This window comes from Macrobrachium rosenbergii, chromosome 16 (assembly GCF_040412425.1).
Source record: "Macrobrachium rosenbergii isolate ZJJX-2024 chromosome 16, ASM4041242v1, whole genome shotgun sequence".
NCBI lineage: Eukaryota > Metazoa > Arthropoda > Malacostraca > Decapoda > Palaemonidae > Macrobrachium > Macrobrachium rosenbergii.
The window spans coordinates 44,228,861-44,249,579 of record NC_089756.1 but is presented as its reverse complement, the minus strand read 5'-3'; the positions used below and the strand labels follow the sequence as shown (position 1 = coordinate 44,249,579).

The 20,719-nt window shown below is 38.5% G+C and overlaps 1 protein-coding gene across 5 annotated transcripts in view; it reads right to left on the bottom strand.

The window, feature by feature from the left end:
- Positions 1-20,719, bottom strand: part of LOC136847381 (homeobox protein extradenticle-like) — a 78,761-nt gene that overhangs the window by 9,523 nt on the left and 48,519 nt on the right. For all 5 annotated transcript variants that reach the window (XM_067119012.1, XM_067119011.1, XM_067119015.1 and 2 more), the window contains exons 3-4: positions 20,332-20,467; positions 15,559-15,655 (exon numbers count right to left, since the gene is read on the bottom strand). In XM_067119012.1, coding sequence (XP_066975113.1) covers positions 15,559-15,655; positions 20,332-20,467 — 233 coding nt within the window. The remainder of the gene's footprint in view (positions 1-15,558; positions 15,656-20,331; positions 20,468-20,719) is intronic.

Sequence of the window (20,719 nt, the reverse complement as noted above, 5' to 3'; positions counted from 1 at the left end):
ACTCATCTAACCTTAAACTGGATAAATTGTCTACTAATAAAACCTAACCAAAATTACAGCTCATAAAAAATAATAACAATAAAGGCCATGGTCTGTGACTTTACAGGTTTTGATAGTATCCGACACGAATTTTGTAAATCTTTCTGTCAACCAACAACTGGTAACAAGGAATAGGATAACTGAAATTGTCTACTTCAAGATGTATTAAAATAAAATCCTTTTTTCCTAATATCAACTGGATTTTCTTCCATCCTAAAACAGGAAAAGTTTTCATGTTCCATACTAAGCAATAACATCTTTCATCTTAACCATGTGACTCGTGCCTGAAATATGTATAAGCATAAAAAAAATACAAATGAATAAACATCATACAACTCAAAGAACCATCCTCATATCATTTTACACTGGAAAAAATGCAAATGCACCATAGTTATCCGTTGGAAAAACATCTGTTCTTCGAGTTTTTATAGCAAGAAAGTCGTTATCGTTACAACCATTTTGTGGTCTTTCTTGCATGTAAGTCACAGGAAGAATCTGCCATTTGTGGTATTGGTTGTACGTTCAGCAAGGGACGATGTTGCCTCCCTTCTACCGGTAGTGGTTGGTGCTAAAAAAGTTATATATACGAGTCGTGCAGACAACGCATAACCCCAAGATGTTGAGAGGTATAGGTTATTGTTACGTTACATAATCACAAGTCACGTAACGCAAACTTCAACTTGCTCCTGTCAGTACAGTTAAACTATACATGGGGAGTCTTTTTTACAGCAGCTCTCCAAATGATTTGTAAATAATTTGAATGATTAAAAAAATTACATGGGACAGAAATCACAAATAACATTTTTTCTTTTTGCCTGGATTTCATAAAGTTTCCGTAGCCATTTTTAGGAGACAAGTAAAATCAGGGGTTTCGTTTTGAGAAGCATGATAACTGGATAACACTAAACACTTCAATCGAAGGGTGCTCAACAAATCGCAATTATGCACTCAGATATGCCAAACTTGAAGAACTTCATTTAATGAGCAAGATTTCTCATCTAAGTTACAAGACTTTTTCTTTCCTAATTCCCTAAACATGTAACCCATATTATATATCCTCATCATATTTCATAAGCATTACCACGAAAATGATATGACTGCCAAGTTGCATTTGCTACACAGTAATATTTTTGTAAAATGTTGTAAAAACTGTTGTAAAATTATTTTTCTATAAAATATTTTTTCATGACATCTGTAAGCATTTCTTGTGTCAAACTCAGTAAAAGTTTGAAATTTCCTGGACACTTATTATATTGACATCCTTCTGATCAACTTTAAAGAATATGTGATGATACAATATGAGACAGTCCAGTAATGAACACCTATAACAACAATACCTCCTTTATAAGGTGGACCACTAGTGCCCAAACTTTTTTTTTTTTACATTATATACTTAATACCCTCAAAACCTTGATATAACATCAAACAGTTCATTTAATTTGAAATGAGGGAAAAAAGATCTTAATCTCATGAAATAATATTTCACAGTAGCTATTTTTTCAATTACAAAACAAAAGAGAGAGAGAGAGAGACAAAAGAGAAGAGAGAGAGAGAGAGAGAGAGAGAGAGAGAGAGAGAGAGGGGGTGCTGATTCATAAACTGTTTACACACTTCAACCATTACACACACAATGCACAAACACACTAGCCAAGAAAGGGTTGGGTGGGAGACTACAATTTAATACCGTCTGGATTTTAATAAGCTAAGGACAGAAAAATGTATGATCAAGTGGCCAATGTTTGGGGGATTTTCCCTACTTCAACATCATTCCCATTTCTTCCCAAGGGTTCTTGAAAGCCACTGAATCATAAGAGGGCAACACCACATGCCAAGAATGAACTGAAACCAACATTTTTGTGTTACAGCTTTATAAAATCAAAGAAAAGGACGATGTAAAACCATAATGCAGGGAGGAAAATAAGAAAAAGAAAGGGACTTTCAGAAGGAGAAAGGGAAAAATATCTCCCTGAAAAGTTGAAACCGCACTTTGGTATTACAGAAGGCAGGGGAGAGAATTCCAAAACTTCGAGGCCTGTGATACTAAGTTAGTCAAGTACATACTTGAAATTTTTAGATATATTACACCCTACATTTCAACCAAAATGTTTCAGTGATGCATTAGGTCTTCAATGAAACAGATTTACCAGTTTTTACATACAAAAACAATTAGCAAAATAATTTTCCAGGTCAGAGCAAATAACTCTAATGTTCCATGATGTTCCAGTCTCACCGCCTATCAACTATGAAAGAATCATCTGAGTGAAACGAATGCCGGAACCAAGAGCAGCTGTCAATCAATCGAGCGCAACGGAAATTATTACAAACAAACGGTGGTGTTTTCTCTCTGCGTGTAATCAGTGATAATAATACGCCTGGCGACCTGTTCCGTATTTACATGTCATTCTTAGCATAAAAAGTTACCGTGCGCATTCTTAGTTTTGGATCTAGATCAATTCTTGGAAAAAAAAGGGGGGGGGAATGGAAAACTTCGACCGTTTGAACACAACTATGAAATATTCTTAAATATTCCAATGAAAACTTCGTAAATATACAAGTTAGATTCCAAAAATCCTTCATGAGTTCATGTCTACTAAAATCAAGCAGCCTTTATTTAAACAAGTTGGTCTTTCAAAAGGCTGTCCAACTGCGAACCCGAATCCCATCACTTTTTCAAGTCGCTGAAAGCAAAGCTCTATAGAATCGCAAAGACGCGCGTTCGCACTTCAGCGTCCAAAAGCGTTTATTGAAAATAAGAAAAAACGAAAAAAGTTCATTCAGAATGAAGGCACTCGAGTACTGGATAAATGCAAAGTCCCGTCTCCTTCCACACTTGGAGTCTATCTGGATCTTTTCCACGAGCGAACACAAGTGGCTCTTGTATGGAAGGATGAAAATAAAACGAAAAAGTCAAATGATATAGGCAGATTTAACCGTGGGAGGAAGGCAAAGGCAAGAGAGGAAAGGAGGCATAGGGCTGCCGACGGAGGGGGGCACGGGGTTTGTGGGGGGAGGGAAGTAGGGTGTGAGAAAGGCGTGGGCCTGTGGTCACGTGGGGCGGTGCAGTCCGTCATAAAATTAATAAGCGCGCGTTGAACAAGAGTCGCAACACCGCCCTCTACACGCAATGAACTTCTACCGAAACTACTAAAACACGCCGTTGTTTACAGAGTTTGATCTGATTGTCACGAGAGAGAGAGAGAGAGAGAGAGAGAGAGAGAGAGAGAGAGAGAGAGAGAGAGAGAGAGAGAGAACTATAAGCTGCTTTTCACATGAGATAAAAACTTAAAAATTATCTATAGCTGAGGATTAATTTTCATTTTCTAACTTATAACAAAAGAGAGAAAAAACGAAGATCCAAACTCGAAGCGCATGATTAAAAAATTAACCTACTGAGCACAACAGTGAAAAATGTCACTTTCGAGGCCAGCCATGACAATAAGATGTGATTTAAAACGCCATAGTATCCCGGCCTATGTATGCACATTTATAATTTCGTTATCTCTATTTACATAAACAAAGTCGTTAACAAAATGAAAACTCCATGCGAATACGTGGAGAACGAATTGTCGTGGCATAAACAAACATCATCGTCAATAATTATGCAATAATTATGAATTCAAATAAATCAACACTAGACATGAAAAAATTAATTACCATATCAAAGCATAATTACAAACTCTTATTATCTCTCTCCCCATGACATGAATTCTCCTCAATCTACTTCCCCGTCAAATGTAAATCGTGAATCTATCAACACAGGCGGTCCTGATTATAACCTAAATTAAGAAGTATATCTTAGTTTAACCAGACCACTAAGCTGGTTAACAGCTCTCCTAGGCCTGGCCGAACCTAAACAAGAAGTCTCAGCCCTATCTTCACAGATTACACAAATAACTGACAAGCTAAAACTTAATTAACTAATACCAGAGCCTAAGTAAAAAACCAGTTCTAGAATACATCACACGAGATCACGTGAAAAACTTGACTCTGAGAATAATCAGGAATTCTTCGAGAATGCATTCTGAAGCTTTAAATTATTAGTAGTACGGGTAATAAGACAACTGTTCAATGTATAAAGACCACAGACAAGAGTCAGCTAATTTCATGGGGAAACAGAGAATGCCAATATCTAGACCCTGGCAATATTTTTGTGACTGAGTGTTCTGTCAACTTCGCAAATTTAAAGAAGGGCAGATGGACTGGAACACTGCTGACAAGGGAACGAAATGAACAGGAATCACAATGCGGAACTTTGTGAACCAGAAAAGGACACAAAACCTAACGGCTTTACTTTATTTATTTGTTTTTTATTTTTTTTATTTTGTCAAACGGAAATTCAATTCCTCGCAACTCGCTAATCAAATTATGAATATCAGCGGAATACTGGAACATCAGTAAACACAATGCGAAAGTCTGTAACAATGTTCCACGTCATACGATGAGAAGAAAGTGGGAAAATATTGGTTAACAACGGTCAAGTGAACAACAAAGATAGATAGAGAGATATAACAAGCACAATGCGTGCGTGCATACTGAGCAAGTTGGCGGATCTGAAACGGCATTCACATAATGAAAATGAACCCGTATCATTTCCTTGGCCGTTATTCTCACCAGGTTCTATCGATAACTGTAATCTTACTTATGCTGTATATCATTACATGTTCCCCACAATAAATTTCGATCTTTCTTCCTTTATACTTACTCACGATTTTACCGGATGAAAATCGAAGAAACACATAATAATAATGAGCCTAACGCACTTCCCAACAAAGAAATGACACTTTCAAATTATGGTTGTGAGAATCAATAATCTCGAAGAGTTCACGTTAATTACACGTCATACATATCAAAATATATTTAAAAGGAATATAGATAAGGATGTTGAACTTACAACAAAAAATCAAGGATTCGGAATAAATAACCACGAGGAATTCATATTACGTAAATTTTATGTAAAAAAAAATTTACCGTAAAAATGGATTAAGATGTTAAGACCAATTTTAAAAATTGAGATTCGGAATAAATAAAAACAGGAAAGCACGCAACGCCAGAGGAGCATCTGAGCACCGCATCTTCCTCTATGCTCCAAGGTGGGGGTTGGGGGGGAGGGAAAATGGCGTCGTTTTAAAGATAATGATCCAGTCGCCCTTTCTCGCATCAATTACGTCGAGCATAACATAACGCTCTCGCAGCTTTCCCCTCAACTTTTTTTTTTTTTTCCTCTCCCTTCAAAAATTTTGACTTCTCTCCGGGAAGCCAATTCCAATCAATAGGAGGAATTTTCCAGTCGAGGGAAAAAAAATCTCAATTAAGTTTTAATTACAGGAAATTGCCATCCGCGAAACGTAGGGGGGCATTCCGAGCGATTAGCTTCGCAAAAACATTTACTGTAGGTGTGATAACGTCCGAAGGATGTAATATCAGTTCTAGGTGTTCGTGTAATTACCGGAATGGGGAATTAAAGCATTCGTTTCCTTATGAACAATATCCCGCTGAGGGAAAAAAAGTGTAAAGCTATATCATAAAAATGTAGTAAGTAGTTAAGTATAAGAGAGAGATGCGCGTCAGACCTTACTCCTTTAGCATTCTGACTTACACATTTATTTAAAACTTTTAATAAAAAAAAAGAGCATTACCTAAACATTAAGCATATCAAGTCGTTACCTGTATGCAAATAATGTAGCACCTAAATAAACAAATAAAGATAGCTTTAAAACAGTTACTGACGGCTGTAAAAGAGCAAAGATGGCAGAAATACACGAAATGCATCATCGACCATCCCAGCGTTTATAAAATCGATGGAGTGTCCATTACCAGATGAAAATCATACGCTCCCTTCAAAATGTCAAGAGAAACGCCCTCGCATTAAACCATTAGCAGGGAAATCGATTACACAAGACAGGAAGAATTCTATGGACGACACGCCCTAACTACTTCACGCTTCCAGTAACAGACTCGGCTGATACTAATAGTAATGATATTACTACTGATAAATTAACTGCAAAAATGCACACAGAAATAACAATAATAGAGACAAATCCACAGTTATGCATGAGTACATATATATTTAAAAATAAAAACTGAGGATATGTTTCACCGTTTCAAAACTCATGCTACAATCAGTATTTTTTAAATAATAATAATAATAATAATAATAATAATGAAGTACTGACCATGTGCACTGTGACGCCAATTCACAAAAAAAAAAATCTTACGGGCACTTACTTACTTTCGTCTTCTAAAAAGTTACATACGAAAATGTTAACAGTTCCTGATATAGGGTCTATTTTTTTTTTATACTGAAGAAAGTGTAAATGCTAACTTCAAAAGAAACCGGAACTCGGCTCTTAGAAAGCTGGATGATCTATTACAAAAAATATATTGGAAAGTTAATGCCTCTTCGGTCCACCACATTCATCAATGGAATGTAGATCACGACCTCTCAAATGTTGGAGAGAGAGAGAGAGAGAGAGAGAGAGAGAGAGAGAACTTATGGTCTCTAAAAGACTGAATCTCAGCTATGCTGCCAATACCTTTCACGACTATTATGCTTACAAAATATCCACTGATTTATAGCTTTGAATTTTTACGTGTGTGTGTGTGTGTATTTATAACTGTAAGAGAGAGAGAGAGAGAGAGAGAGAGAGAGAGAGAGAGAGAGAGAGAGAGAGAGAGAGAGAGAAAACAACACTCAGATGAGTGGCAGAACCTACTGCTAGTCCTTGGGAGTGGGGGATAAGGTCCTCTGGGGGTGGCCAGCTGGAGTGGCAATAGTATCCCTTTCCCCCTCCGCTCGACCTGTCAATCATCTTATGGCCACTTTAATATTTCACCACATGGTAGTCGAACAGCCTCTCTCTCTCTCTCTCTCGTTATAAGAAAGAAGATAGAATATCAACTTTCAATTTTACCGTTAATACTGAAACTTTCAAAGTATGGAGAATTTTCTCTTAAACTACTGACTTACCCTGACCACCAGTTTTTGTCTGATTACACATAAGTTTACCAACCGTTAACCTGGCTAATTCATCTTTGCTTAATGTAATTACAAATAATTTACCAAATGCTGACTTGTCTTGTTCATCTGTGCTTCGTCGGATTACAACTAAATTTACCAGCTGTTCATTTGTTCTGTTCATCTACATCTATTATAATTACAAATAAACTTAGTAACTGTTGATATGTCCTGTCCATCTGCATTTACTATAATCACAAATAAATTAGCAACTGTCCTGTATAATTCTGCTTGGTTTGATTGCAAATAAATTCAACATGTGCAATCATAAGAGCACGTATTCATAATTTTTGCCGAGTGCAGTGTGTGCGGACAGACATGCACCGTTAGAAAGTGTTCCTTTTATTAACATGGAAAGAGATGAAAGGATGAAGTCCTGATGTTAATTAGCATGAAAGTGAACTAATACAATAAGTTTCGACAATATTAACTATGAAAGAGACGGAATATGGCGGGATAATACTCGACATATTTTACTGCGTACCAAAAAAATGGCGGAATCACTGTTTTCATAGACATGTTTGGAAACTTAGCAACTATGAGTATTCGACATTTACATGATAATTATTGACTTATTCTCCCTTCTCTTACATAAATACAAAGGATAAGTTATCAATGCTATATGGTCATAGATGTAATGGAAACAAGCGCTGATGGTAACAAAATGTAGCATGGAAATACAAGCGTTCTGTCTTCATGCTACAACCTCAATTTTAACGTAATAAAGGAAATGCTACCGAATACTTAGCAAGAATTCCATTAAAAATTAAGGACTGATACTTAAGGCACTTCTAATGATAACTAACTAGGCCGCTTCCCAGCAAATTGCCAACAAATTTTAACAAATAATGTAGAACGCCGCTGCATCGCGTACGACGGCAGAACCTCAAAAATAATCGACAGCCATTCCTTTATATAAATACCAGTAACAAAAAGAGACTATATTGCTCTTTTTATTTCCACTAAAAACTAGACTGCTCCTACCTAATATGATTCAAAGTAATTATGACCAATCGCTACTCCTTTGCACGAGTAACAGTAGTAACGAGAAACACAGTTCCCGCTACTCACAGAAATCCGAAAGCAGTTACGGATGCTACTACCCAGTAACTAAGGGTGGGGTTAATTCACGCAAATCCCAGTGATTACATAGAAGTTACTTCCCATGAATCAATCTGTTAAGTAAAGGTTGCCGCTGCCTACGACAAATCCCATTTAGAAACTAAGGCTTCTCCTACTTACGAAAATCCTGGCAGAAACTAATCCCAATAACATCAAACATGAATCGCCCAGGTAAATAGCCTAGACTGATTTTCTTTAACCCACACCAAGTAATACCATAGTAGTTTTTACTAACAAAACACGCCAACACTATATTAAATATGTTATGACCTTACCAAAAATTCCAGTAATAACAACAATAACTTCTTGACAGAAACTCTACCAACAACTAAAAAGGCAATACATACTCATGATAGCAATAAAATATATTGTTGGGTTACATAAACGTCAGTTATTACTAGGATATTTACTAAGATGAATTACTGCAATATAAAATGGCTTCTTCGGGCATTACTGCTCCTTGTGTATGTGTGCAAGTTAAACATTTAACATATCTATCGCGTGTTTGTGTGTGTGTAAGTTAAACATTCAACATATCTATCTTCCCACCGCAACCTCCAAAATTTTAAAATTAAAGTTCTCTATCTCTGTCCTAAAATATTTTATTCTTGGCACTTGCCAATCAATTAGGTTGCAGTGATGGACATCACACACCACAACCAGAGCAGTGTACAATGGTATTACAAAACCAAGCCGACTGGTGGGCAATGTTCTTTAACCTTTAAATGTACAACGGCAATTATTTTTTTCCACCCTAACAAAAGCACCATGCAATCAGGCAACTGGGCATGCCACTAAGGTCTCCGGTTTATCATAATCATGTTTTGACCTTTTGCAATATTCTTATTCTTTTTCACTTGCTCAGTAATTTTCTGTGGGGAATTATCGTGAGGAAATAACTGAATAACGGAATTCTTTTGTCTATTTGTTTAAAAGTTAGAAATCTCATTCTTAATCAAAATACGACTATTTTACGTAGATTAAAACAAATTCATGAAAATAAAACCTTAAGGAAACAGTGCAAAAAGTATGGAAACTACAGCGTTACAAAAATTCCGAAATTCTTTAAAAGTTGATTGGTTACCCTGGACTCATGTTTTCATTTTTCTTTTTTTCCTGACAAGTGGTGACTTTACACAAGTTCCCAAAGAATACCGAGCTGCTGCTCTTCCAACAATAACAGATGTCTGCTATTTCTACTATCGCATCACAGCAGTTACGGAATATTTTCGGTACTTTTAAAGGAATCCCAGTAATGAATAAGCAAGGCGGTACATCGGTACTTCAAAAGAAGCCTCATGAACGGCAAATTACTGAACATAAAAGCAAATTACGGAGTAATGGCACTGCAATGGTAAAGACAGTTGTTTAACAAAATTGCCAAGACACACAGAACAAGTATAGGTAACTGTGACCATAACGTCATACGGTACTCTTACATGAACTTTGGAATCCGTTTTTCGCTTCCAAAAGAAGTAAATTATTTATTCCGTTTCCACAGAAACGTAAAACGTAAATTACTTGCAGACGCATAGGATGGCTCAGAGAAAAACAAACATCATTCAATACATTCATCATAAAACAAACATCACTTTTTTTCAGTTCCCACAACTGCAGAATCGAAGGCAAAATAAAGCAGTGATGCATCGAGAATAAATCGCCTGTTATTTCACCTAGCAGAAAACTTCCAACGCAAGTCGCCCTCTCGCAGTTTTTTCTAACGAGAAAAACAAACCGTTAGGATTTTACGTCAAACTCATTAACTGCGACACCTAGCAAACTCGCCAACTACATCATTCAAAACAGTTTGATTTTACGTGGACTGAGTACCGATGTTATTCTTACTTACTCCTTTTAATTTGTATGTTAGTCCCTTTAAAAAATATTATACAGTTGGATATTTTCAAGCAGAAAAATGGGTCAGCACATGCCAAGACTAATCAGCTAAGCCCTAACTGTTTCGAAACTCAAGCTTTATTTAACACGACCCTCATTTTCTTGACTACCTCCCTTATTCAACAGCCCTGATTTTCTAAAAATTTAAAATACCAATACCACTTATCCAGCAGAGCCCAGAGCTTTATTTTTCAATTAAGAGACGAATATTCATTGCGGTAATTTCCTTTTTTAAAGTATAACACTCCTAATTAGCATAGGCCTGATTTTTCTTTGGTACAGCCCTGAAGAATATAAGGTATATGGACGTGGTTTTAAGCCGAAAGAGAAAGAGTTAAGAATGAACAACGTGGGATGTGAAATTATTTGTACATCTACACAACCTACTTTATCAGATTTTATATATGTTTATAAATCAAACCTTGCGCCGAAAATGAAATATTTATTTCTTCAATTTAGCGTCCTTTATTACCGTCAAATTATGCTAATAAGCTAGCGTCTATTTTCAGTATGGATTACAACCTGTTTCATCATGAGGTGATATTTAAAACTTGAACCAATCTGTAGAGCATCTTGAATATAACTGTGAAGAGAAACGAAAAAATAAGGCGACTGCTCTCACCCAAAGCAAATTCTAGCTGAGATTCATAAAAAAATATTCACTCAGTGGATTCCAGCATCCACAGTCACACATGGTCAAATCATAATCTCGACGGAGAACCCTCACCTTTACCAAAATATCAAGATATAACCTACGGCGTGCATATACTTACAAAAAATAAATTTCTCGATCACTTCTCTCAGCAAACAAGAGATATAACCTACAGCGTGCATGTACTGTTACAAAAAAATATATAAATAAATAAAATTTCTAATCACTGCTCTCAGTGAACACCAAAAAGCAAACGGAGCCAAAATTACATTTCCTATACAAGCTTTCTTTCATTTCCGGAGAGAGAGAGAGAGAAAGAGAGAGAGAGAAATTACCTACTTAAGAGTAGCTGAACAATGCTTCATCTTGTCACTAATACACGAGATAAAATCTACTTATCAATGGCCGAGAAAGACTTAATTACTGGAATGGGTGGGTCAGTGAACTCTCTAAATCCTTACGAAAGAGACAAAGATAATTATTATTGGGATAGGTGGGAAAGAGAGGGAGAGAGAATCTCACACATCCTTCTCATATGTTTGGGACTATTTATCTCAGTATATGGAACATGTGTGCGAGAGAGAGAGAGAGAGAGAGAGAGAGAGAGAGAGAGAGAGAGAGAGAGAGAGAGAGAGAGAGAGAGAGAAGAATAACGAGAAATCTTCCCGAGAAGCTTCTGGGTAACGACATAGTCATCCGAAGTTGTCGAAGAGATAGAGGCCATTCCTCAAACGGGAATTCAAGAAAATTCGTCCTTAATGATGCCCCGCAGAAGATGGCGTACGACTGCAACGTGGGACTTAATTTCTCCCGTCCGAGTTACTGCAGTATAATAATTGAAGTAGGGAGGGCACCAAAAGGGCATGGATTCCGGGGAAAGAAGTGGCAATCGCCGCCCTTACGTCACGAGGCTAAAAGGTTGATAACTGCCTGCGATGGAGGAGGGACATGAGGACGGTGTGGACCGCTTCCCAAACCATTGAATGCACTTGTCGCCTGGCCCCCCAACTCATAAGGCGCACACTAAGGAACGAGGGCGCGGGCTGCTTCCTTCTGAGTCCCCTGTCCCCCGACTTCCCCTCCTCACCCCTCCCCACTACCAATCCCATCCCAAGTCCCTTCCCCTTTTTTGAACCCCTAACTCCTCCCCTGCCCCCTACCAACATCTCTCCTTTCTTACTCCTAAACCTGATCATATTTTTCGCCTCTCTCCATGACCTTCGTTTTCTGAGTCCCAGCATTTTATCAACTTTTTCTTACAGTCTCCATATACTGTCCACCAAGAGAGATTTGTGAAAATGCTGATACAAAACAAATTTCGAAAAACTTTATTTTATTTTCGCTGATCTCCATCTTACACTTAGCGTCTTCGGTACATTTCCCTCTTTTCATTTTGCCAATTAGTTTTCCCTCCTCAGAAACACACCACTTAGTCCGGGCTGCCATACGGGTGACCAACCGATGATCTTTTTCCCATCATTGGATTTTACCGGTTTAAAGTTTTTTTTTTCATATCAAGATGCTTTTCATTTAATTTATGCTTGTACTAAATGTTTTTCCTTCGTAATAATATTCAATGTTTCTATGCTCAAATCTTGTCCTCTGTCCCTCTGTCTTTTTTAGTTTCTCTATTCATAAACCCAATTTCTCACAAACAAATATTTTTACCTTCGGTACTACAATCTTTCAAGCTATTCTATCAAATCATATAAATTTATAACTCCAACCTTGGGCCGAAAATGATATCTTTATTTCTTCAATTTACCGTTCTTTATTCCATCTCATTATGCTAAGAAGTGCGTCTATTTTCCTTTTGGACTGCAACCTATTCCCTTCTGAGAACATTTTTAAAACCTGAACCAATTTGTAGCGGATTTTGAATGTAACTGTCAAGAGGAACGAAAAAATAAGGCGACTGCTCTCACCCACAGCACATCTAGTTGAGATTCATAAAAAATTTTCACTCACTGTTTACAGCATTCAATAAATTTGACAGTCTGCAATGATGCCTAATTATACAGCTCTGGACGAGCTGGACACGGAACAAAAACTTCGTGATACCTTACAATTTTCTTCGTCATTTATTAGCCTGAATAAACCAATGATTAAATCAGAAAGTAGAAAAATGGTTAGTGTTATCCGTAAATCTTTTACAATAACATTCCAATAAATATGCAAGTTAACCAGCAGGACATAATTTAGTGGTTTTCAACCTAAGCATCAAAGAAAAAATGCAGTCTAAGCCGAATGAAGGGGTATTATCCACCTTTCAAATCGCCCTTCAAAAGGGGTTACAGAAACACAAAAACATGGGGAAACATAATAATAAGAGAAAATTCCAAAGCATCGAGTTACAGAAGGAACCCTCACCAAACAGACAATCCGTGGAGCGTGGACTGCTGATCTCCCGAGGAGTCCAACAAACGTTCTAACAGAATTCTTCCGTATTTGTCACCTTTTACGGAATGCTATAAAGGCCTGGTTTCATATCTGAAGGCCAAAGACTGGATGCAATATCTTTCGGTATATTATCCACGCTAAATTAGCTATTTAAAACGACTGGAAAAACTGATACACACCAGTTGCGATTTTACAAAGGAGCAAATAATGAAAAACCTCAAGATCCGCAGGATGTGTTTGCTCCTAAGTCTAGTTAAGTATACCTTAGTTTAACCAGACCACTGAGCTGATTAACAGCTCTCCTAGGGCTGGCCCGAAGGATTACACTTATTTTACGTGGCTAAGAACCAATTGGTTACTTAGCAACGGGACCTACAGCTTATTGTGGAATCCGAACCACATTATAGCGCGAAATGAATTTCTATCACCAGATATAAATTCCTCTAACTCTTCATCAGCCGGCCGGGGGAATTGAACTCCGGCCCATCGAGTGACAGTCCGCAGCTCTAACACAATTGCACCTTCAATTTTTACCTTACACTAAGCACAATGCAATGAAAAACAGTCGCAATCCCTCAAATATACTATGTAGGGTTTTATTTTAGATTAAAAAAAATATACTATGTAAAGTTTTATTTTAGAGTAAAAAAAAAATAATCAAAATCAACGACAGTATTACCATTATACTGTTACCGGGACCCCAAAGCTTTAAAGAAATACAAAATAAAGGTCAGATGAAAATGTGCCACTTCAATAACACTGGGTTCCAAGAACACAGTGACAGCCTTGTTTCCAGGCATTCGTAAAACCAGCAATCTCTGAGGGCATCAAGCTGAAAGGCCATTTATCAAGTTGATTTTCCGGATGCAAAAATAACGACATGCAACAACACGGAAAAACAATCCCAGCTTCGAACGGTTTCAAAGGAAAAGGAAAAAATATAATTTAAAATAAAAAGGAACTGCCATTTCGAAATTGCGTTCGATTAGAATCATTAGATACTTGATGCGTTAATTCGAAACATACAGACATACATACACTCGTGTATAAGTAGGTATATATGCCTCTGTATATACTGTGTGTGTGTACAGCATATATTATGTATACATACATACATACATATATATACATATACATACACATATATATATAATTTATATATATATGAAGTTTTTATCACACCGTGATTTATATACATTCATGAAGCTACAAATGTCGCTTGATATCTAATTCACGCAGACTTCGGGAATGTCCCCGATGGGGAATTATCACCGAAGGGGATATTCCCAAAGTAGAGTGAATTAGATATTAAACGGCATTTGTACTTTCATGAATGTGTGTATATATATATATTCGGTGCCTTATTAAATCCAAACGGTTATACCTTCGCATTTTTCTCTCAGTCTCTCTGGCAATACACGCAAACTAACAAGCGGTTTTGGACAAAAATTTGTGGTTTTACTTTGTTTCATGACACTCATGGAACAACTAATTAAATTTTGTTGTACAGCCAAGACCTTGCTTTTATTTCAGAGCTTCGTTCAGTGTCAGTGCAGAGTAATTTAAGAAAGAAAAAAAAAGCTTGTGAAAGCAACCATATATGGTGAGTATTTGGGTACTTACGCTTATCGCATACGCAGAAGTTTCGTATGCTTAAATAATAAAAGAACTTTTCGTTTTCTAACACAAATTGAATTCTTATGACTGGAAACCATTGGATGCGTGTTCCTTATGCTATATTTAAGACATCTAAAAATTATCTAAAATAATTTTCATGTTTTATAACATACAAAGTGCTTATTTGCAAGATCCATTTTCTTCACCTTCTGGTCCCAGAAGGGAAGGAAAAGGCTCATGTGAAACAATTTGAATTAGTATAGGAACACAGACTAAAATTATTACTATAAACTGTGACTAAGAAAGAAAAAAAAAAGCGACGAGGGAGAGGGTACTTCCACATGGGTATGGTCCGGTAACACATATGCATACTTACATCCAAGTACATACACAGTGTGTGTGTGTGTGTGTGTGTGCAAAACAGCAAATGAAAGCGCTTGGAACCTGAGCTTTCATTTGGTTTTCTAAAGGCTTATTTTTTTTTTATTCTACGTGCACTTTGTGTATTTTAAGTAATGGGTGTTCATATCTGTTTGTTTACACTGTGTATACACATACACACACACAAAAGAAAATTCGTTTAAAGCCATGAAGCTAAACATCTACTTAAAACCAGCTCGACTCCTGGGACAAGGCGTTGAACCAATTACAGGTTAACATACTCAACAAATTTTGAAAATGAATGTCTTCAACGCCTAGAATCAATCATTAACTTTCAAACCGAGAGCACATTCCTGTTTTCCAAGAGCAGGAGTCGAACTGGGGCTCAACACGAGACGTTGACTGTGCACAAACGAAAAACCTGGCGGCATTTTACCGGCTGCTTTCTTGGCGGCGTATAAGTTGGCTTCCTCCTGGGCCTTCCCTATATTCTTCTTATACCTGATGCGTTTGTTGCCGAACCAATTGGAGACCTGAGGGGTAAAGGGTCAGTTACATCCCCTAAATGAGAAGGCCTTTGTGGGAAAAGGTAAAGACATATACATATTGCACTCAAATGTATTGCATCACTCAGTAATTCATGTGCATCTTTACGATTTCGTTGTGAAAGAATTTTAGGTCTTCTTATTGGAAACACACATTGAGTTTCAATACTGATTCTCGACAATGTTCGTTAAAATTTTGAGGCTATAATGTACAGTTTTAAAATGAAAGAAAAAGTCATAAAAAACACAAAAGAATAGTTCGATATAATACAATGGCCGAACATTGTTTTAGTTAGAGATTCCGAAAGATCCCAATAATAATAATAATAATAATAATAATAATAATAATAATAATAATAATAATAATAATAATGAGATGAAGGAGAGAACAATACTGAAGGGAACTTATAATTAAGCAAGGATTTGAGGTTTGGCAACACAGATTAAGGAAGGAAACAGAGACAGGAGAAAACAAAATAACGGTATGCAACAAAGCACGCTAGGCTGACTAAGAAGGAAAAATCAATAACAAATAGAAACTAAAACATGCAAGCGTGATCAATAAACGTGCAAATGCAAAACACTAAAAGGAAAGTAAACAAAAAACTGGAGCTATACAAGAAAGATGCAAGCATGGAGGCACAGACAAGCTGGGAGACTACGTGGCTGGTTTTCTCCAACCTACAGAGATTTTTACATTTCAACAAATTTCATTTTGTCTCGTCTCAGGCTGAGAAGGCGGGTGTGCCACGGGTCCTGGCTACCTCACCTAAACCAAAAGTTGTTTATGTTTGTCATCATGAATACTTATATGAACACATTTGCAGGTGGTTAATTTTGTCTGAGGGACACAGGTAAGGAGGAGGAGGTTGATGATAAAGATTAAAATATATAAGGATGCAAAGGACTTCGCGCGTTTTTTTTTAAATACTTATTATCAAGTACACTAAAGAGGGCTGAGAAAGTTGGGCCGAAAAGCAGCTCTAACAGAAAGCGATATATATATACTGTAAATATGAATGTTTTTCGTTCTTCCTCTCTCAACCATAAAAATTATGAGAACAAAATATGGCAGAAGCGATCACAAGAAATTGACACTGGAGTGGCAGCAGCAACAAGAGCCCATCCTGACCCGTGAAGCAGGAGGCACTCGTTCATCTCAGGCCAGTGCCACAGAGGGCGGACGCCTCTTCCTTTCGAAGCCTTGAAGCAAAAAGAAGCTGCTTGCAGAGGCACTTCAAGTGTGAGGAGGGCCCATCCCGAACGGCCCTGGGTCACCGGACGAAGAGTGCCTGCCAGCCACCCACGTGCCAGGAGCACACTTCTACGAGTGCCACGAGAAGAGAGAGAGACAGTGACAGCACACTACGGCCGGGGTTTCTTTTGGAGGGGAACGCTGAAGGAAGTCACACGAGCAGCCAGCAAACGGGGCACAGCGTTCCACACGCAAAATTCTTCCCACATCTCCGGCAACATATCAAAGCCCACAAAAAAAAAAAAAAAAAAACAATGATGTTCAAATCAATGAAAACAAAATGGATACTTAAAGAACAAAATGCTAAAGGACTCTGCGTGGATGTCTGTCATCAACGAAACGAGAAGTCTTTGGTACGAGTGTGCATCATGAGGACAAGGCAAAAGTAGTCTAGTAATCGTAATCCGTAAATGGAATGGGCTTCAGGAGAGATGTGGGAATGAATGAATACAAAGAATGGGAGACGCGGCACTCCGCAAGCGGCTAGCAGCGAGTGGGAGGGGGTGGAGGGAGGGCGGCGTGCCGCATGTTAGTGGATTAGTGAAGAAAAGAATGAGATGAAAAACATTAAACAAAAATAAAATTTGGGGAGATGGGCACGACACGCCCTCACCATAGCGTGGCATCACGACACAGCAGGGGGGGTGTAACTGGTTCAGCTGTGACCAAAATCATATATGGATACAATTTTGGACACTTTCTTTTTATCATGAGGCGAGTGGCACCATACTCCCAGGAACTCCTCTCCTTTGGTCTTTTTCCTCTCTGACAACATGATTCCTTTTCATTTTTCCTTCTGCGGTTGTGGCGCTGTCAGGCGGATCACACACTCCCAGGCCAGCACCCAAACGTCAGGAAGGGGGGGTCACGCCTACTGTACTATTTACTGATGTATGCATTATTATTATTTTTTTGTCAGTGAACACTTTTACACGGGCGTGCATCACGTGGGCAAACAATCAAACAAATGAAAAATAATGAAAAAAGTCATTCCAATTATGTGAAGGTAGGTAAAGCCCTGACATGGTACAAAGGCTCCGAGCATGAGAAAGTGCCTAGTCAAAGTGACAGTGATGTAAGGAAACAGATCTCCTTTAAAAGTGTTGTTGCTGTTGTTGTTGTAGTTGGCCGGGAGCTGGCCTGGGAAGGTCCACCTCCAACACCCGTGGGTGGTCATCGCCATTATCACGTCATCACTGGTCTTCGGAGAAGTAATAGCAGTAGTATCAGCATCACTATAGTAGTAGTTGTTGTATGAGTAAAAGTGGTAGTGGTAGTTATTGCTGCAACAGTACTGGCTGTGACATTAACTGTTGAAAAACTACATATGGGAAAAAGTGCCATTTTTGTTTCAAGGCCTCGCTTTTCAGGACTGTACGGTGACCATTTTATTTTCTTAAAAAAAAAAAAAACACGGGCACTGGTGCTGGGTAGTCCTAATATGCTTTCACTTTTGGGGGGGCCAGGGGAGAGGGGACTTGGCGCCGCCGCCCACGGGTGTCGGAGGGGTCCTGGGTAGCATTTGGTGTCCTTTGGAGGCGCCATACCTGCTGTACCGTGATGTCGCACGCTCGGGCCAGTTCCTCCTTGGCTTCTTCGCTCGGATAGGGATTGGATAAGTGGGAATAGAAGTAATCGTTCAGGATCTCAATAGCTTGTTTACTAAAGTTTCGTCTTCGTTTCCTGCAAAGAAGTTAACGAGAGAGACCGTTACACGTTTCTTTACCTGAGCCACTGTTATATTTGACTTCCGGGCCAATTCCTCCTTGGCCTCTTCACTAGGGTAGGGGTTACTTAGGTGCGAGTAAAAGTACTCGTTCAAAATCTCTGTAGCTTGTTTGGAAAAGTTGCGTCTTTTGCGCCTGAAAGAGAACAGCCATAAAAAACACCTTTGACCAAATAAAAAAAAGCTATGGGGAATGAGGATGGAGTAGGGCAATTGAGGAAGAAGAGGTCATCATATGAGAAGGACGAAGGAGGACTAGGAGGTTGTTTAATCTTTCTCTTGATCTGTATTTAGGGGTAAAAGTGGGGATAAAAGGGACAACGAAACTACCAAAAAAAGCGCCACAACACCGTCCACCAAGCGTTATACTCTCTCTAGCTCTCTCTTACCGTACCTGCTGTCACCTGGGCATGCTCTGTACGCATCGTTATCGTCTGCATGACTCTCGCGCAAGATGAAGCGTTAAAACAAAAACTTAAAGGTCAACAAAATGTTACGAACAGAAATATAACAAAACCGGTTAAAATGAGGCAAGAGCTCCTTGATACACAGGACATGAAGATGATGACGATGAGTAATTCAGTGAACAGTAATCAAATGCCCAGGTGGCAGCAGTGGCAGGCCAGGGAGAGGACAGCTCCAAGCTCTCTACACCCCGCGAGCGATGTGTGTGTGTGTGTGTGTATGTGTGTCCTGTGTCAACAATTGTTGCAGGTCTCCGTCACGCCAGCCAGTTGCAGTTGGTTGTATTGCATGCCGTAGACGACTGCTCAGAGGATACACTGCCCCCTCTTCCCACATCTTCCGTTTCATTTTAAGGGACAAAGCACTTATTATCCCTAATGCACCTTCAGACATGTCTTGCCCACACCCGACGCAAGAATCAGTTAAAACGACAAGGTTGCTAACTATAAAGGCTTAAAGGGTGGAGCGTGAATGTGCGAGGGTGAGGAGGGACGACAAATGCACTGGAGGAGGAGAAGGAAGAGGAGGAGGAGGAGGAGGAGGAGAAGAGTTTAAATATATCAAATGAGAGAGACGAGGGAGTTCGGAATCAAAAGGAGGAGGGTAAGCAAAACACTAATACTGAGCACTACATCACCACTACAATGCCCTTGGATGTAGATTCTTTGATCATTAAAACAAGGAAAACAAATCATAAATAAAATCTACGCTAACATCTAGTGGGATTAGTGCCCATTCGTGTGTCACTGCCGTGCCCTACAATCCACTCACTACTATCCGAGGTCACATAACAAGGACCAAAATGAAAATAAAAATGTTGGCAAAAATAAAGACCATCATCTGAAACATCAACATCGTTTAGTAATTGAACGGATGCAGTTGGCTGAGCGAGGGAAGGAGGGAACAGCAACTTGCTTAGAGAATGAAAAATTAAAAAAATAAAACAAAGGAAGAGAAAAGCTGAAACTAAGAAGAGAAAGTCTTATGAAGAAGGAGACGAAGAAGTGGGGTGGGGGTGGCAGTGAGAGCAGTGTGGCTACTTTTGGCTGCAAGGTAAATAAAAAAAAAAAATAATCTTTTTCCCCTGGATGTGGGGAAAAGGAGATTGTTGGGGGGTGGTAGTCGGTTTGGTGGGTGGGTTGGTGGGTCGGATAAAAATAAAATTTTTTGTGATGATGGGGGGGTGGTGGGGGGGATGATGATGGAAGACAGTTGTACCTGGTTCACGGTTATGCCACAGCGACGTGCCAGAGCCTCTTTTTCCTCCTCAGAGGGATACGGGTTTGACAGGTTGGAGTAGAAATATTCATTCAGAATTTCAGAAGCCTGCTTGCTAAAATTTCGTCGGCGTCTCCTGCAAATAACCATTGGCCACAACGTGAGGATCGGCAAGGTGAGACTATGCTCGCCTCCGATTCATTATTTACATTTTTTTTTTTTTTGCATCATGGCTGCTGTATCCAGCCCACCAGGAAAGGGACTTTCAAATATATTCAATGACGGTAAACTAAAAAAAAAAAAAAAAAAAAAAAAATTAAAAAATTATTCAGATTTATTCAAGAGACTGATCAATCAAGTAAAAACTGAAATGAACACTCTAATATGA